The following is a 17346-nucleotide window of genomic DNA, read 5'->3' on the forward strand; positions in this document are numbered from 1 at the left end:
ACATCCCAAGGTTAATAAAGAATTGTTACCAAGAAGAGTACTGAACAGTTGAAAATCAAACTTGTCAGTGCTATCTGATATATGTACGTATACTGTATCTTTATTATGGCATCTTAATTACTCACTAATGCAGATATGAATAAAACTGATCAGCTCTAATGCAGACCCACCCATCATTAGGGGAGAGCATGTTGTTTGTGACACCTTCAAAATGCTCACAGTTCCTCTCAAAAACCACACACACACACACACACACACACACACACACACACACACACACACACACACACACACACACACACACTTAATATGAGCAAAACTATTGCTGCAGACTGCTGCAGAAAGCAGAGTCCCTCCCCTTGATTTTATGACTCCATGAGAGTGAGTAAGAGAGAGAGTCAGAGTAAGGATGTAGAGGAGTAGTTATGCACTGGTACACACTTCTGAGGAGAGCTTGAACAACATGCTGAGGATTCATCATTCTTCATCCCTTCGTTAATGCAATGGCAACTCATTGCGTAATCACTGCAGAGAAAAAGTAGTGCTCTTTCAGGTGGAGAACATACATAGTGGAAGATGTTTTTGCTGAAGCAACCCCTAAAGTGGAGGCTAGAATTTTCAACAACCAATTTTCATTTTTTAACAATCTAAGTAAAGGTAAGCAAGGCCTGTGCACAGTCAAAATGTCCTCTCCTGGTATCAAGCCTCGGGAGCATGTGGACATGATGTACATCTCCATCGAGACAGCTATTGCTGTTGCCTCTGTGCTGGGGAATGTGCTGGTGGTGCTGGTTGTGCGTGTGAACCGGGATCTCCGCAACACCACCTTCTGCTTCATCGTGTCTCTGGCCGTGGCTGACATCGCTGTGGGAGTTTTGGTCATCCCTCTGGCTATTATCATCAGTCTGGGATTCAGCACTCAGTTCTACACCTGCCTCTTCCTCTCCTGCCTGCTGCTGATCATCACCCAGAGCTCCATCCTCTCCCTGCTGGCCATCGCCATCGACCGATATCTGCGCGTCAAGATTCCCACCAGGTGAGGAATGCAGCCTACTTTGAAAAGGTGTCATTTGGGTTTCTCAGGATTGAGACACAAACTGATTGAAAGAAAGGAGAAATTTGTTTGGATAATGAATGTTGAGGTCTCACTTTCTAGAAAAGTATTACTGCATCAATATAAGTATCTGCTTACAGTAGCCACAATAAAATATTCATATAACTTAGAGCTATAGGAAGTGGATGTGATTGCCTGTTCCAGTACATTGCAGCTTCCTGATAACAACTCTTACTCTGACATGTTATTGACATAAGTGCTGTTTATTCATTAGCCTGACTTTAGGAGAAATCAATCGATACCACATTACACAGCATGTATCGACTAAATCAAATAACTTTTTTTTAGATTACCCAGATTACAAAATTGTATTCGATTGCACTCAGAACAGACAGCAAAACTCATCTGATAATCCTACCTTTTAGAGAAGACCCGAGAATATTAAAAGACCAAGACCAAATAGTCTCCGATCTTACTTCTCTATTCCTTTTAGCATCAGAGAGCTAAATGTGTGCTTTTAGCCTCAGAGAGTCAATCAAGAGGAGGTGGTTCTCTGTGCCGATGTCTGACGTGGAGCCATATATCGTTGCTGGGTTTAATGCAGATCGATGGGCTGGACATCAAAAGCTTTTAAGCAAATGAAAATGTCACCATCAGCCTAAATAAATGACATAGGCGCAGTTTGTTTAGGGATTTTTGGCAGATGCCCGTACTACTTTTTGTTTACAGGATGTCAAAAGCTGAGACAAATGCTTCTGAACCATAACTTATGGACTGGCGTGTGTTCAAAGAAATAATAGTCCAGTAGCAGCCCAGTCGCCAGGATATAACGTCAGCAGTTATTGTTTCTGCAAACCACAGACAGGTACAAACATGCCGACTCAGCCGACTCCAAATCATGAGGTGATGTTATCACACGGCAACAAGGCTATCAAAAGCCTGACCACAGTTCAAGTCACACCACTGGATATATTTCCATTTGTGGTCGTGGCGACAAAAACAGGTATTTTAAGCCATACCACGATGTTTTTCTCACCCTAACCAAGTGGTTTTTGTGCCTAAACCTAACCAGAGCATAAGCACTGTAGGAGTTGTAGTACAACAGGTGAATCAAAAAGTTGACACCAGTATTTTTGAAAGGTGAATTTATTGATCACAAAGGCATTGCTGGTAGGTAGAGGTGGTGAGATCGAGCGTAGGCAGGTGGCTCCCAGGGTGGTGCAGGTGGAGACTCACGGTTACGCACGTGGCTGGCTCAGGCAGTCAGGGTTGAGTTGGGGGGGCAGAGGTGCAGAAGCCTGTATGGCGAGCGGTAGAGGAGCTGGTCCACAGGAATGGTCCGGGTCACACTGGAAGTGGAGAGAGGCTGGATTAAAGCGCTGGCGAGTGAATATCACAACAGCTTCTAAAACATATACTCAAGACACACTGAGAGAAACCAAGTACCACTGGAGCTGCCCACAATAATCTGGCACCGTGCAGAGGGAAGGTCTCGGAAGAGCAAGTGCTGATTACATCCAATGTGCTGCAGGTGTGTGGACCAGCACAGCTCTGGCCATCAGAAAAGCCACGCCCAGCCTCATCAAGCAACCCTGAAACACAAGTACAAGAGCAACCCACAAAACAGGCTGCCACAAAGTCCAGTCGTAAAACAAGCACAACATTTTGACAAGAGAGAAATAGAAAATTCAACCTAAACAAACGTTAAGTTGCAACATAAAGACGTTTTAACTTATCCGTGGTTTTCGCAGAAACAAACTTGGCTAACATTTCCTCTGCCGACTGGGTTGGTAGTATGCATGTGTGCAATTTTGAGATTGAACTTTCTGACTCCATTTTCTTTTCTAAAAACTCTGCTCAGGTACAGCACCATAGTGACCCAGGGGAGGGCATATGTGGCGGTTTGTCTGTGTTGGATCCTCTCCTTCCTCACTGGACTGGTTCCAATGATTGGTTGGAATAACCTTGATGCTCAAAGAAACCTCAGTGTGTCCAGCGACATTGTCTGTGAATTCACCACAGTCATGAGGATGGACTACATGGTCTACTTCAATTTCTTCGGCTGGGTGGTGGTACCACTGTCCACAATGATTGCTCTGTACGCGGAGATCTTTAGGGTGATCCGACGACAGCTCAACCGGCGTGCTGAAGCCACTTGTGATGGAGAAAGGTACTACCGGAAAGAGCTGAAGCTGGCCAAATCGCTGGCCTTGGTGCTCTTCCTCTTCATTGTGTGTTGGCTGCCGATACACATCATGAACTGCATCAACTTCTTCTGCCCAGAGTGTCACGTACCTAAGTTTGCCATGTACATCGGCATCTTCATGTCTCACGTGAACTCAGCACTCAACCCATTGGTTTATGCATTCAGGATAGAGCGGTTCCGCGTCACGTTGATCCAGATCACTCGCCGTTGCATGTTGTGTAAACCCACAGAGCCCACTCCGTGTCCCACCAGCACACCATCCCTGGCGAAGAAAGTGGATGTTAACACGTAAGAAGAGCTGCAGCGCATCTGTATACGTGGTCTACAGTGAGATGGTGCAGCATAGACGATCATGGGATTATGTGATATTTGGAATATCAACAAAGCACTTCATCAAGTCCTGGGACACGTTCATTTCTGACCCATTTATATTTCTTCTTAGTTTTTAAGAATATGAGCCTGCAACCAGAACAAAATGATAACCCCATCATTACTATTTTGTTTTGACTAAATGCTTCCTTAATCGATTCATATTGAATAATAATTTATATGTCAACATAATAGGTGATACAACAAACGTGTCATGTTCAAAGAGCTTGTTGGTAAATTCACCAGAATAAATATTCATATCTTCCTCATTTAATGTGTGAATGTCACAGTTATTATTTGACATTTACAGCCAACTGAACACACTTTAAACAACACCAAGAGTGCTTTCACATCTAACCTATTCGGTTCAGTAAATTAAAGGATCCTGGAGCATTTTCCTGGTTAGTGTGGTTGCTTTGGGCTGATGTGAAAGCTGTCAACTGAACCCTTGTGTGGACCAAGCAAAACCAAAACCACTTGATAAGGTAGGTCTCGATCCGCTTCATACTGGACTCCAGTGAGGATTGTTTGTGGTGTGAAAGCAAGCTGACAACCATTATTTTTTAAAATATTTTTTGACTTTAGCATGATCTCAGGAGCTGAATCATTAAGAAATCCAACTTCTGATCATGCACTGTTCAGGAAGCAATTAAATGTTCAAAAACTTTCAAAACTGCTGTGCTGTATCGGCTACTTTGTCAGTAAATAAGGTCCATTAAAAAGTATGCGATAGCAATCCCACACTGATAAGCCCTGAACCATTACTGTACAAGACGCCTTCTTTCTGTCTCGTCTCTGCCCGTTGGTCATTATTCATCAGAATGCGGTCAATTTGCAGTCCAATGATAGGCTACAAATAATGCTATTGATCAGTTATTTGTGGGGCCTTTGTGAAACCAAAGGACATAAATACACATTAGAAGCATTAAAGGTCTTGTGGAGTTTTATTTTCTGACGTGGGTCATGATGATGCACTAATGATGCAGGATGTTAGCTGTCAAACTGCCAAATCAACGAGTTACCTGTCGGCCTGTAAGGCATAATGTTGAGTCCTCTTGGTTCGTTTGTAAAACCTCGGTATGAACAAGACTGGACCAGAGCTAAAATGGAAAATCTATAGTATTTCTCTCTTAATGCAGGCTTAATGTTCATGTTCACCATCTTCCTTAAGCATGTAAGCATGTTAACATTTAAGAAGTAGCACTAAGGTTAGTTTCGTGCGTATTTGTTCATAATCCAAAGTAATGGACAAATGAAATTGACTTCTTGGTGGCACTGAATGAAAAGTCAGAGGATCAACAAAGATAATAAAATTCATCATGAGAAGAAATGAGTCTGTATTAAATTTCATGACAAGCCATCCCCAAACCCCAAATTCCTCCTGATGAGCAGGTAGCGCCTTGCATGGCAGCCTCCGCCATCAGTGTATGAATGTGTGTGTGAATGGGTGAGTCTGACAAGTGTTGTAAAGCGCTTTGAGTGGTCAGTAGATTGGAGAAGCGCTAGACAAATGCAAGTCCGTTTACCATTTACAATTTATCCGATGTTGAGATATTTCACCGGATAAGTGATCTGAAGTTTCATCTGCTTGGGATCACAAAAGTCATTAGGATTCATCCTCATGGCTCCATAAATGTCTGTTCAAAACTGTAATGCAGCCCATCACACAGTTACTGAGATATTTTAATCTGAACATCAGACAGACCGACATTGTCGCACTGAGCCGTGCCGCTCGAATGGCTACAAATGAGATTAGATTGAGTGCAAAGAATTAATGCAATCCGATGCAAATGCTTACTTTGGGTGTTCGAGTAGTCACGTGAACAAAAGCAGAGGAGTCTGTCATGGGAAGATTTATTGAGTAGGATCAATAGAGAGTACCAAGTGTTCTGAATTTTTATGTTTCACGGAAAACCATCCAATATACGGAGAAGTGAAAAGACCCTCACTGGAATGCAAATTAACAGCGAAGTCACCAAACTCTGGCAACATCAAAGCAGTCCAGCCATTAGTCTTTATCACGGGATGCACGCACCTCTTCAGCTAATTCAGCTAGTTTAAGCCATATTTCAATAGCTGTGACAGAGTGTTGAAAAGGCTCTGAAGCTTTTGAGTAAATTACCCACAGAGCATTATGCTGAAGTGATTTATTCCAACTCTAAAGCTAAAGCTTCTGCTAAAGCTGTCTCAGTTCTGCTTTGTCATCAATTTGACTACTGCCTGGTTTCAGTCCATGTCACACTCCTTAATACATAAGAAAAAGGTATGATCTGGTTTAAAATATGCAGGTTTAACTGTTTTTGTCACTTGATACGTGGGTATCTGTGTGCAGATTGCAGTGAGGCCCACAGAGATGTTTAATTTTCTAGGATTTATCACCTGTCATGTATGCTGTGACCACCTGAGACGAGTATGGTCGAGTAGTTTCAAGTGAACACATGAAACCGTCACCTTCCACCTCTTTATCTGTCCCTCCCTCCCTCCCTCCCTCACAAACATATCAATACGCATTTTACCATCTGTCACCTTCATCCCTGTTGAGGGATTTGAAACTGCTGAGTGTGGTCTAATCCCCAGCCTCCGTCTTAGTGAGGAAGGTGCTGCATAACCAGCCTGGCATTTACCGCCTTCGCACCACACACTCTTGTGGCTGGGAGCCTACCGGATGCTGAGGGAGTGCAAGCATGGTGTAAGTGTGAAGATAAAAAGCCAAGATTCTTCATTTTCTGTGTGCGTCTTATCTTCTCCCTAGATTAATCTTCTTTGAGGTAAGACCCTTCAGCTGCAAGGAAGATTTGTAAAGCATCGCTATCTGTACTTCTTGTAATTTTGATACTTTTATTGCTTTAATATCATCAGATAATTGAATAAAACTTTCATTTGCAGCAACAAACCACTATAAAATGGCTGACACAGATGCAGCAGAGAGCGACCTGGAAGCTCCAGAGGAAGAGCTGGAGGACGCAGATGAGGCCTTGATACGTATCGGTAATTACCACGATGCCCGGCGTTTGCTACCAAGGGACCAGTGGACCTTCAGAGAAAAGGCAAACTTTTTAATAGACCGCATCTTCCTCGGCTTCCTGTTCATTTTTTTCCTCATATTAATGGGAGAAGTTGTCTATAAAGTTTGGTATGTGACCAACTTGAAGAAGATTGCAGAGTTTGTGACAGATTTAGTGGTCTTTCTGGTCGACTGGCTCTTCACCCAGGAGAGAAAGGAGGAGTTGCTTGAATTGTAGGCTGTTAACAGACCGCTTAATTGTATTATTCTTTTTTAAATGTTTTTTCAACGATGCTGTAAGCACATGTGATATTAAAAAAGCCCAGTAAAGAATCAAAGTATAGCACATCTTAACTAGAGCTACAGCAATGTATCAACGATTTCTGAGCTTTCTTTTTGATGGCAATAAATAAAGCATGCAATTAACTGATTCCTTGTTCTGTCCTACAGTACATCGCACACAAGATTCGTAAATTGTATAAGACTTTACCAGTTTTATTCTCTATTGGTTTCCTCAGCTAGTTTCCCACTAGTACTGTACAGTTTTGAGGTACAGCATATTAAACTCTTTCTCCATTAGTTACCATTTACTTCAAAGGTTAAGATTTTACATACAGATTATATAATCATGCACTGTCATAAATTAACCCACAAAATTGTCATAAAGTATCCATTCTGACCAGCTACAAGATTAAAATGCTGCTTATTAAAATGCATCAGTAATAATTATCCAACATATATATATAATATAACATTGTGAAACAAACTATTCTGCTGCACAGTGATATACTTTTTTTTACTGGTTTCTACCTCAGCAAAACTATGAAAGAAGGACTTTTACTTGTAGAGAAATACCCTATTTTACAGCGAGGTCTGTCTACTTTTACTTACATATATAAAAGATATCAATACTTATGCCACTGTTTTACAAGTTGGAAGTAAGATCCTGATTGTACTGTTAATATCAAAGAGTTATAATATCAAGATTACTTCTAACTAAATAATGAAAAAAATGTAATTAATAATTAATTCATTTTAAAAAGCGTTAAAATGAAATACAAAAAAAATGTTAAAAAGGTGTTCAGAAAGTTGTGATTAGATATTAAATACATTCAGTTTTGTTAATTATGGGATAAATGTGACACATTTCTGTCATTCATGATGACGCACTTGCGTGTCATCCCGAATGGACCAATGGCATCGATGCATTCCAGTCTTCTACAACTTCCGGTACCGCCTCCTTCTCTCTTCCGGATTTCCTAGCGTGACCGACGTTTCGTGTCTGTTTAGACTTAAAGTAAGTCAAAATGTGACCAATTTAAACTGTGTGTGTCCATTAGTTCGTGTCTGACTGTGTTTTCAATGTGGCATTTACTCGAGGATTTCTCTTAAATGCTTAAAAATAGCGGCTTTGTTGGAGACAAAGCCGCTGTCAGAAATGGAGGACGGTAACAGGAAAACACTGGGCGCCATGCTGCCGCTGTTAGCTTAATCACGTATATTACGGTTGAACGGTGAGTCACTGCCGGAGAAATATTTTGTCCAGTTCAAAACAGACATACAAACTCTGAACACCGGCTATTTGATTGTTGTCATCGTTTCTTTGTGATTTGAAGTCAAAGCATCGCTTCAATACACGGAGAGCTAAAGCTAGCTTTAGCTTAGCCAACGTCAAACTGGGCTCCTCCCAAACATATTTACTCCGTCATTGTAAGATGACTCCTGTTTTTACACCAAACAGGGAATACTGAAGTCACTACTGTTTTTTTATGCCTATGTTCAGTATACTAGTTGTTAACTTCATACATGCACCACGTCGTAATATGATGGACATTGTAAAAATATAGCTGTCATGTGTGGACATGCAGTTTTAAGCCTCCCAGTGGTGATTGTAAGCACTGAAGTGAGACCATTTCCGAATAACAGGATACATTTGAGTCCTTGAAATTTGCACTAATTACAGTATTTTATCTATAAAGATTATGGCTGCTGTCAAATGTGATATCATAATTACAGCTGAAGTGATTTAGTCAATTATTTAAATATGAATATACCTGGTTTCTTAGTCTTTTATGTTAATAAACTGAATACATCTGGGGATGGACTACTGATGAGACAGAACAAGTCATCTGCATATTTAAATAGTAATGTCAACTTCCACTTTGAGAAATCGAGCATTAGCATCTTTCACCCTTTTTGTGCACTTTATATTACAAACCACCCATTTAAAACTTACTCAAATGAATTAATCAAGAGAACAATATAGTTACAGCCCAACGACATCTCCAAGTTTTGTTAAATGTTATTATTTCATGATGAATAAAATGTCTATATAAGAAATGTCTTCTTCAGTTGCGTGACATATTTGAGTCCACGCACATGAAAGCCTCTAAGTTGAGACGTAGGGTGTCATTATAATATTTTACGCTCCCAGACTTGACGTCAGTGTTGCATAACGTACAGAGTCGCACACAAATTCTTCAGCTGATAATTTGTGTCTCTTCTGTCATGCAGAATGCGTTACGTGGCCGCTTACCTCCTGGCTGTGCTCGGTGGAAACACCAGCCCCAGTGCAAAGGACATCAAGGCCATTTTGGGCAGCGTAGGAATCGAGGCTGATGACGAACGCTTGAACAAGGTATGCCATTTAATGCCTGTATTCATGCAATATGAAAACTGTCAAGTCTTTTTTTCCCCACTGTATGGTTGAATTTAAATCTTAACTTTCTCTGCAGGTCATTAGTGAGCTGAATGGCAAAGACATCAATGAAGTCATGAACTCAGGTAAGACCTCTCAGTAAACATGCATTGAAGATTTGAAGATGTCATACATGGTAAATGGCTAAAAGTTGCATTTCTTTCCTTTGTTTTCAGGCCTTTCTAAGTTAGCCTCCGTACCAGCAGGTGGTGCTGTGGCGGCACCTGCCGCTGCTGGTGGTGGGGCTGCTGCAGCCGGGGCTGCGCCTGCTGCTGGTGAGTGTTAACCCCTGATTCCTATCTTTTATTTTTAATGGATGTTTTCAGTGTCTGTAGGATTGCTTGAAGTTTTATATGACATTATCATACATTATAGCATTTTGATTCAGTAGAAATACTATGATGCCCTCTCAAGAGAATCTGTTGTACATTTTTAAGTCCTATAACAGAGTTGACTGTGTTAGATGTCAGTGCTGCTAAATATTCTTGCTGACTTCGGTCTGTGGTGTTGACTGTTGTCTTCATCCGTCTCATTTCCAGCGGAAGAGAAAAAGGAAGAGAAGAAAGAGGAATCAGAAGAGTCAGACGAAGACATGGGCTTCGGTCTCTTTGATTAATCTGCCTTCTCTGTGTTTAAAAAGCAATAAAAATGTAAAAGGTTTACACACATTAAGTTGTCTTGTTGTTCTTTTTAATTGGTTCAAAACAGCTGTGATTCAGGCTGTGTAAAGGTCATTATTCAGCTGCTCAAGTGCTCTGAAATAAATTGTCTGGCTTTTGACGTTTGATGTTGAAAGCTACTTTGTTGTAGGCTAAAAATAGTCCAGACTGGGCAACCAGTCATCATTGAGCAATCCAGACTCTGCATGTGGTCAGTCTGTCCTGTCGTTGGCCAGATAACTCAAACCACCGGCTTAAAGGGACAAGGCCTGATCCAACTGTAAATACAAAGGTGGCCTCACCACCACAATCTAAAACAGGATTGTCACTTTACAATTGACTGACAGTTAAAGTTTCCATCAAATGTATTTAATGACCCATTTTAATGTTTTCTAATTGTGTTAAAGGAGTGTTAAACAGGTAAAACAGGCTTTTACTTAAAATAATGGTCAGAAGAACAAAATGTAGGGTTTTACTTTATATGTATGTAATTGTTCTGTTCTTTGTGACAATAACTAACTTTGGTCAGACAGTTGACAACTGTAACATTATTTTTCAGCCATAGGTATAGCCATTAAAACATTTCTTTTATATGGTGATGTTTCTCAATAAGTAAGTTGTTATGTAATCCCGTGTCCACAAAAGACATTTGCCCTGATAAAAACTTTGGCTTGCCTGCAGTCCACAGGCAGGGGCTGGTATCGTACGTGCTGGGACACCTCAGCACAGCAGAGCTGTCATTGATGTTATCAATTAAACTTGGGCTTTACCAGCTATGTCGAGCCAAACTGCTGTTGTAAAATGGGTCAAAGGGACTGTATTTGTACTTACCTGTAGAGACATGGCTCTGGTTATGTTGTGCAGAAATTAGTCATCAGACACATCACAATAAGTCAAATGTTTTTAAAAATGTGTATTCAGTTTTAATTGCATAATGACTTAGTTAGTCACTGAGCTTCTCCACACTGTTTTGTAATCCTTGGAGTAAACATGATAACTTTTCCATTACCTGCTACCTTGCACGTCCTGTTTTTGTCTTTCCCGATAGTCACCTGAATTTGTGTTAACAAAGTCAAGACAGTTTATCTCTAGAAATCCCCTTTAAACCAAAACTCAAAGTAGTGACATGAATGTATATTGTATGGAAATATTTTGTGTCACTGAACAAGAGTCAGATTTCAGTGGTTTGTGTCACATGACGGGTCAGGACACCGGGACTATTGTGTTCATTCAGCCATCTCTTCGTCTTGTTCTGTTTACTTCCACTCTCCTCTTTTCTCTGCTGTCTGGACATGTGTTGCACAGCACTGTGTTGCGCTGAATACACAAGAATATTAAGGATACAAAGGAAGGCATCTGTGTGGTTGGAAAGGTACCTGGAAACCTTTTCCACAGGTGAGAGTCATCACAGCACGCCTCAACTACAGAACTGACAGACTGCCACATTCCATCTCATAATTTCCTGGCAGATGGGAATTAATTACACTGTCCACAAACTTGAACGTGTTTTAATGGTGTTTAGCTGATCCACCCACACTCTGCATAAGGTAGCTGCAGTTACTTCCAGTGTGTGTTCACTTCAATGCCAGTAATTGCAGGAATGTTTTTCTTCAGAGCACTTGGTGCAACGCTGCAGGCCGTTTTGTCTCTGCAGCTCAAAGGTTTGTAAGAGAACAATGGGTGTGGCACGCTCAAGGTCTTGTTCATTCCTAAATCTTTCCACAACTCTCATACTGTCTCTAGCAGGGCGGTGTTTCCCAACCTCTCTGCACTTTGACCCCTTTTAAATGAAGCATTTCCAATCACACTTCCACCAGAGAGGCATTATCAGAAGGCAGATGAGGGAAAATTATCCAGAAATTCAATAGAAAAATGCAAATATGTATAAAGTCTGAAAAAATGAGCACATTTTTGGCTCCCGTCTTCTTTAAAAGTTATCTTGCAGCACTTTAAGGGAGGAAAACACTGCTCAGGAGCTCTGGACTCCAACACTACCACTACTGACATCTATAGTTCGACGTTGCTCGGGACAAGCAAAGTTAGGGAGACTTAATTTACCAAACATTAAAGCCGGACAGTTTCATAATGACAAAAAAATACAAATCAGCGTTAATAAATTAAAAAATCTTTTATTTGAGTGTGAATGCCAGCATTCACGTCAACTAACAGAAAAGACGTCACATTTGAGTTCAGCTTCTACTAAATACGCTCGTTTTAAAAATCCTAGACATGTAAAACAATAAAAAATAAAATTGCACATAGTTGTCAGTTGTATAAACATCCAACATTATTGTGTTGCTCTTTTTGTATCATTAGAAATCAATGTGCAGAAATCAAAAGAGCATCACATTTATACAGTAGTGTCACTTGTAGAATCAGCTGTGTGTGATTCTGAAATGCAGCCACGGGTTTGAGAACGGTGCTCAAAACGCTCAGTCAAACCTACCGAAGCCACTCGACTGGTTTTCCTGCAAACATCCTGTTGCAGATTTTTTTCACAGAGCAGATAAAATCAAACGAAAATGGCCACAATTTGTTGGTTACCAGTTTTAAAATTAGTTTTAGGTAGTCCGTCGTGGTGAAGGGGAATTCGGGCCTGCACTACTTCCTGAGTGAAGTTGAAGAGTAAACGTTTCACTTTCAGCAGTGGTTTTTGTTTCTGCGTGTTTGTGCCTCTCAGCTGTCACTGTCAGACATTGGATGATCCGTACAGGCCTGTAAAAAGACAACAAAAGAGTTTTAATTGTGGATATTGTTCATATGCTGCTCTAACATTTTTAAGACATACAGCACATACTTAAACCATTATGCCGACATGTGGTTGAACTTACGTAACATGTCTGATTCTTACCTGTTTGTACTCAAATCGGTCCTCTAGATAACGGTTCCCCAGGCCAGTAATGTGACACACATTCTGTCTGGACAGCCGGGCTATCTTGGCTGTAAAGTCGTACGTAAAGGCCAACTTGATCAGCTCAGGCGCCGTCGGTGGGACAGTGGGAGGATTGTGGGTCGGCGACGCTTCTGTCTCCAGATATGCATCGGCCAACTTCTGGAAGGAAGAGTAGGACATCCGCTGGAAGAAGCCGCTCAGGGTGGGGTTATCTTTCAGCTGGAGGAGATAAGGAGATGACGGCTGTCAGCAGATACAACCTACTTTGACCTATGTGAAATTTTGATGCTAATAAACATGGATAAATAGATCGTAAAATAGCTCCAAAAACACTGCTGAAAACAGCTGTTGGTAAAATACATTTCTATATTTTGTCTTATTCCAGCAGATAACTGGTTAAACTCCTTATTGATCCATAGATTGGTCTTAAAAATGTGCGAAAATGTCAAAAAATGCTCATCACGATTCATTTAAGCAAACGTGGGTGTCATCAAATTGTTGCTTTTGTCAAAAAAGGTTTATAACCACATGTGACAACGTAAGGCAGCAAATCCTCACACTTAAACTACTGAAACTGTGAAAATGTCTTAAATGATGATTCAATCACAATCAAAATAGTTTCAGTTTAATTTTGTCGATCAACTAATTGATTTATCGACTAATTGCTGCAGCTCTCACTGTAAGAACCAGTTTTAGCCACAGGCCATAAAGCAGTCACATAGTGTTTTACATAGCAGAGACTCGTGACTCGTGACTCTGCACCTCCTCTCCCGTTGCTATTACACTTTCAGTACAGTTATCACGCACACACGCCGTCTCTGGTGATACAGTAAATGGTAAACAACACATTACGTAACTCACACAGGTAAGGAAGGAGCTAAATATAGACTGATGATCAGCAGTGAAATGTCACAAAGTTCATGAGGTAGATTTCAACGACATCTGACTGAAAGCTTTAGTTACTCTTTACTTTTCAGATGGCAGGTTTCATACCCTCACAGTCTCATGACAACCACTAGAAGTGGCAATTTGCATCTCTTATCTCTTCTGCTTTCTGTTAAAGCGCCTGTTTCTCATGAACACATCATACGTTACTATCTTATGAAGAACAGGGTCTGTCTGAACCATTTCAGTAATTTCCTGTGAAATTTCCCAAGTTTTTGATTGTTTACCCGGAGTTTCATCAACAAACATTTTTGCTAAAAACAACGATGAATACCAACCTTGTCGTCTATGGCGTCACCCTGCTCCTTTGTCAAAGCGATGATCCTGTTGATGATTTGCTCTGAGATAAAACGACAGCGAGGGGAAGTTTAAACAATGTGCTGAACAACATGATACTAAATCAGTTTTAGCAACATGTAAGCAGTTAAAGGGAGTTAATGTGAGTGGATGTTGATCTTATATTCGAAGATGAAAGGATGGTAACTTTAAAAAGTCAACAGAACTTTCATCATTCAAATTAAGTTAAGTATAAACTGTTTAGCAGTGACATGCTTCTTATTGTTTGGTGCATCAAATGGTTCGGTTTTATTTTGATACCAAACCTTCCGTCAAATGAAAATGCTGTTTGATGCCTCACAACTCGGCACTTTGGCACTTTAATGAACGAGGAACAGTTTCTCACCGTCAGTGAGCTGATCTTCCTCTTTCACTTCGTGAACGATCCTCTCCAGTTCCTGCGACACCTTCTCATAGTAGGAGTACGTCGGTTCCACGCTGACGACAGCTGCAAAGCAAAAAAGATCCATTGTTTGTAAGTTTACTAACGCAAAGGAATCGTGCAGTAAAAGCTTTTTTACAACAGTAACGTGACCCAGATTTACATGAATCCATGTTACATTAACAGTGAGTCATATTATTAGTCACGCTTACATCACACAAATCAGGTCAATCTATTTAATCCTCAAACTCACCTTCAACTCTGGAGATGTCAGCAGTGTTGAGATCTTTATTTATTCTTAACGTAGATCGCCGCCTTTTGGAAAATCTCTTTTTGATGGATTTTCTCCTAGTGGACTTTTTTTTTTGTAAAGCGACCGTCGTTGCTGGCAGGCAGTTGGTCACAGCGTCAGAGAGTGACTCTTCTGCTTTGACCACCTCGGTGATCTCTGACCGATTGTCCTCATCTTCATCTTTCTCCTCGCTGTTCTTCCGAGAGAAAAAACCAACAAAGGTTTTCCAAAATGACGGCTTCTTGTTCTTTGATTTCTTCGGGGGTTTCTCTGGTTCTTCGGGAACCGTATCGGGCACACTTGCCGGAGGTTCGACTACAGAAAATGTACCAATTTCCTCGTCACTTGATCCCGGTAATTCCATCAAGTGGATGGAAGGGTCGCTGGAGTGTCGTCTTTGCCTGTTTGGCATCGTCACCCACTTATCTTTCCTCTCCTTCTTACTTCCCAGGGCCCCATCATTTAAGCTGAGGCTGCGCGTCACGAACACCTCCAGCAGACGGATGGTGTCCTTGTGAGGCACAGAGATCAGCTGGCCATTGTTGTTGCTGTCAGGCCTTTGGCTTTCTGTTTGTGTTTCCATGGCGGGATGACTACAAGACAAGAAAACAACATGGAGCACACAATAGGTTAGAAGGTTGTTTTGCATCAAATGTCTGCAATATTCAGTCAGAAATCACGCGTGTCTAAACGGGCTTTAGAGTTAGAATGAATAGTTGATTAATCAGTTAGTTATAAGACAGGAAAATAGTAATTTTTCAAGCAAAATAGTCGAACAACTCAGAGGATTTGCAATATGCAATAACAAACTTTTTATCTCTGTGTTTTGGAGCGTTGGTCGGACAAAACAAGTAGCTAAAAGTGGATTTTTCTGGGGGGAGTTTTACTGTTACTGACATTTTATAGACTAAACGTTTGTGAGTTAATCACTAAAAACAAGAAAATCGTCTGCAGATCCATCGATGATGAAAGTACTCTTCAGCTGCAGCCCTCAACTTTATTGATGCTGCAACTAATGATCATTTTCCTGAGTAATTTGCGATAATAAACCTTTTGTCCTTAAAGGATTTTTGAATGTAATTGACATTATATAGACCAAAGTTGTTGAGTTAATCAAATAAATCAAGAAAACAGTCAGTGAATCAGCAGATTAATCGATAATGAAAGTAATCTGTAGTTGGAGCCCTAATAATTATGTTCTTGAGTAATCTATTACTCATCTGCTCTTACATAACAAAACAACAGTGAAAACCCCCCACCACCGTGCTCTGTACCCTGTTGACTTGCTGCTGCGATCCACGATAATTAACCTTTTCTCTTTGGGTTTACGAGTGTTGGTCGGACAAAACAAGCAACACAAAGGTGTCAGTTAGGATTTTAGAGAAATTAAGTAACATTTTACAGACCAAATGTTGATGAGTCGCAGCCCTAAACTTTATTGATGCTGCAACCAATTATTATTCACTTGAGTAATCGATTACTGATCTGCTCTAACATGGCAAAATAATAGTGAAAAACACTCCACCACTTGCTCTGTAGCCTATGTTGACTTATGCAAACAACAGGTATGTCTAACAGTCCAAACATAGTTATAAAAAGACTTTAACAGACTTAAAACAAATAATTAATTATTAAAACAGTTAAAAATTCATTTTCTTTCAGTTGGCTGATGGATTAATTAAATGATTTTAACTCAAAAATACAAAGAAAAACGTCTTTATTTACTGTACAACTGTATAAAACGTGTATCAAGTGGACCAGGAAGACTCCTGTGCTTGTCTATGGTTGTCAGAGCGTTTCCAAACACTTCTCAAAAGTCAGACAGAGAGAGAAAAGAAAGAAGTGAAGCAAAAGGGGAAGCAGAAATAAGTCTGTAATGTTCTCCAGTGAGTCTATTTAACGCCACAGACTGAAGTTAGTGTATCTATGGACTCACCTCGTCTCCTTCAACAGCAGCAGCCCGGTTGAATCCCTGCAGAGATCCGCGCACTGTTTGTCCCAGTTGTCTCCAAAAGTGACTGACTCCGAGCAGCTTTACCTCAGAGCCTCTCCTCTACCTGCATTCTCCACCCCATGTATGGACACGTCTCTGCCCCCCTTTCTTACCTGGAACCGCCTGTCGTCATGTGCCGGGGCGGAGGGGGCGGAGGACGGCAACAATCAGCGCGTCTTCCTGGTTTCCAGCCGGGCTCGGGGCGCACACACGGCAGGCTGCCGGCCCTGTTGTTTACGGTTTCGCTCTCGAGTCCTGTGTCGTCATTTTCCTCCGCGATGGTTATGGCCACGTTTTTGCTTTACAGGAAGTTGAAGCTGCAGAGGTCACTTCCTCTGAGGGGGAAACAGCTGAACCTCATGTGTTTTCATGCATTTCATCAGGCGGAGATACATTTAAAGGTTGCCTCAGAGTCCTTGTTTTTTAGGAGTAGGCGACCTTATCGTAACATACTTAGATTAAAGGTGCACTGTGTATTTTAGGGGAAGAAATGATAAATATCTACATTGACTGAT

General features: G+C 40.9%; 3 protein-coding genes and 1 long non-coding RNA gene across 4 annotated transcripts; 3 read left to right on the top strand and 1 right to left on the bottom strand.

The window, feature by feature from the left end:
* The first annotated feature begins 422 nt into the window (after positions 1-422).
* Positions 423-3846, top strand: LOC311254658 (adenosine receptor A1). The gene is made up of 2 exons (XM_084348537.1): positions 423-1036; positions 2916-3846. The coding sequence occupies exons 1-2, from the start codon at positions 684-686 to the stop codon at positions 3550-3552; spliced, it is 990 nt and encodes a 329-aa protein (XP_084204663.1). The 5' UTR covers positions 423-683; the 3' UTR covers positions 3553-3846.
* A 2408-nt stretch (positions 3847-6254) lies between these two features.
* On the top strand, positions 6255-7063 carry LOC311254330. Its single transcript, XR_014622235.1, has 2 exons — positions 6255-6397; positions 6516-7063. It is a non-coding gene; the product is annotated as an uncharacterized lncRNA (long non-coding RNA).
* Positions 7064-7823: 760 nt separating this feature from the next.
* rplp2 (ribosomal protein, large P2) lies at positions 7824-9999 on the top strand. Its single transcript, XM_084348035.1, has 5 exons — positions 7824-7930; positions 9148-9271; positions 9369-9417; positions 9508-9606; positions 9871-9999. Exons 2-5 carry the CDS (start codon positions 9149-9151, stop codon positions 9945-9947), a joined length of 348 nt encoding a protein of 115 aa, XP_084204161.1. The 5' UTR covers positions 7824-7930; position 9148; the 3' UTR covers positions 9948-9999.
* Positions 10000-12142: 2143 nt separating this feature from the next.
* Positions 12143-17142, bottom strand: LOC311253319 (uncharacterized protein). The gene is made up of 6 exons (XM_084347199.1): positions 16775-17142; positions 14800-15431; positions 14511-14612; positions 14107-14168; positions 12842-13102; positions 12143-12705 (listed from the first exon to the last, which is right to left on the bottom strand). Exons 2-6 carry the CDS (start codon positions 15419-15421, stop codon positions 12667-12669), a joined length of 1086 nt encoding a protein of 361 aa, XP_084203325.1. The 5' UTR covers positions 15422-15431; positions 16775-17142; the 3' UTR covers positions 12143-12666.
* Between the last annotated feature and the right edge of the window lie 204 nt (positions 17143-17346).

This window comes from Pagrus pagrus (genome assembly GCF_965226575.1).
Source record: "Pagrus pagrus genome assembly, chromosome: 3".
Classification (NCBI taxonomy): domain Eukaryota; kingdom Metazoa; phylum Chordata; class Actinopteri; order Spariformes; family Sparidae; genus Pagrus; species Pagrus pagrus.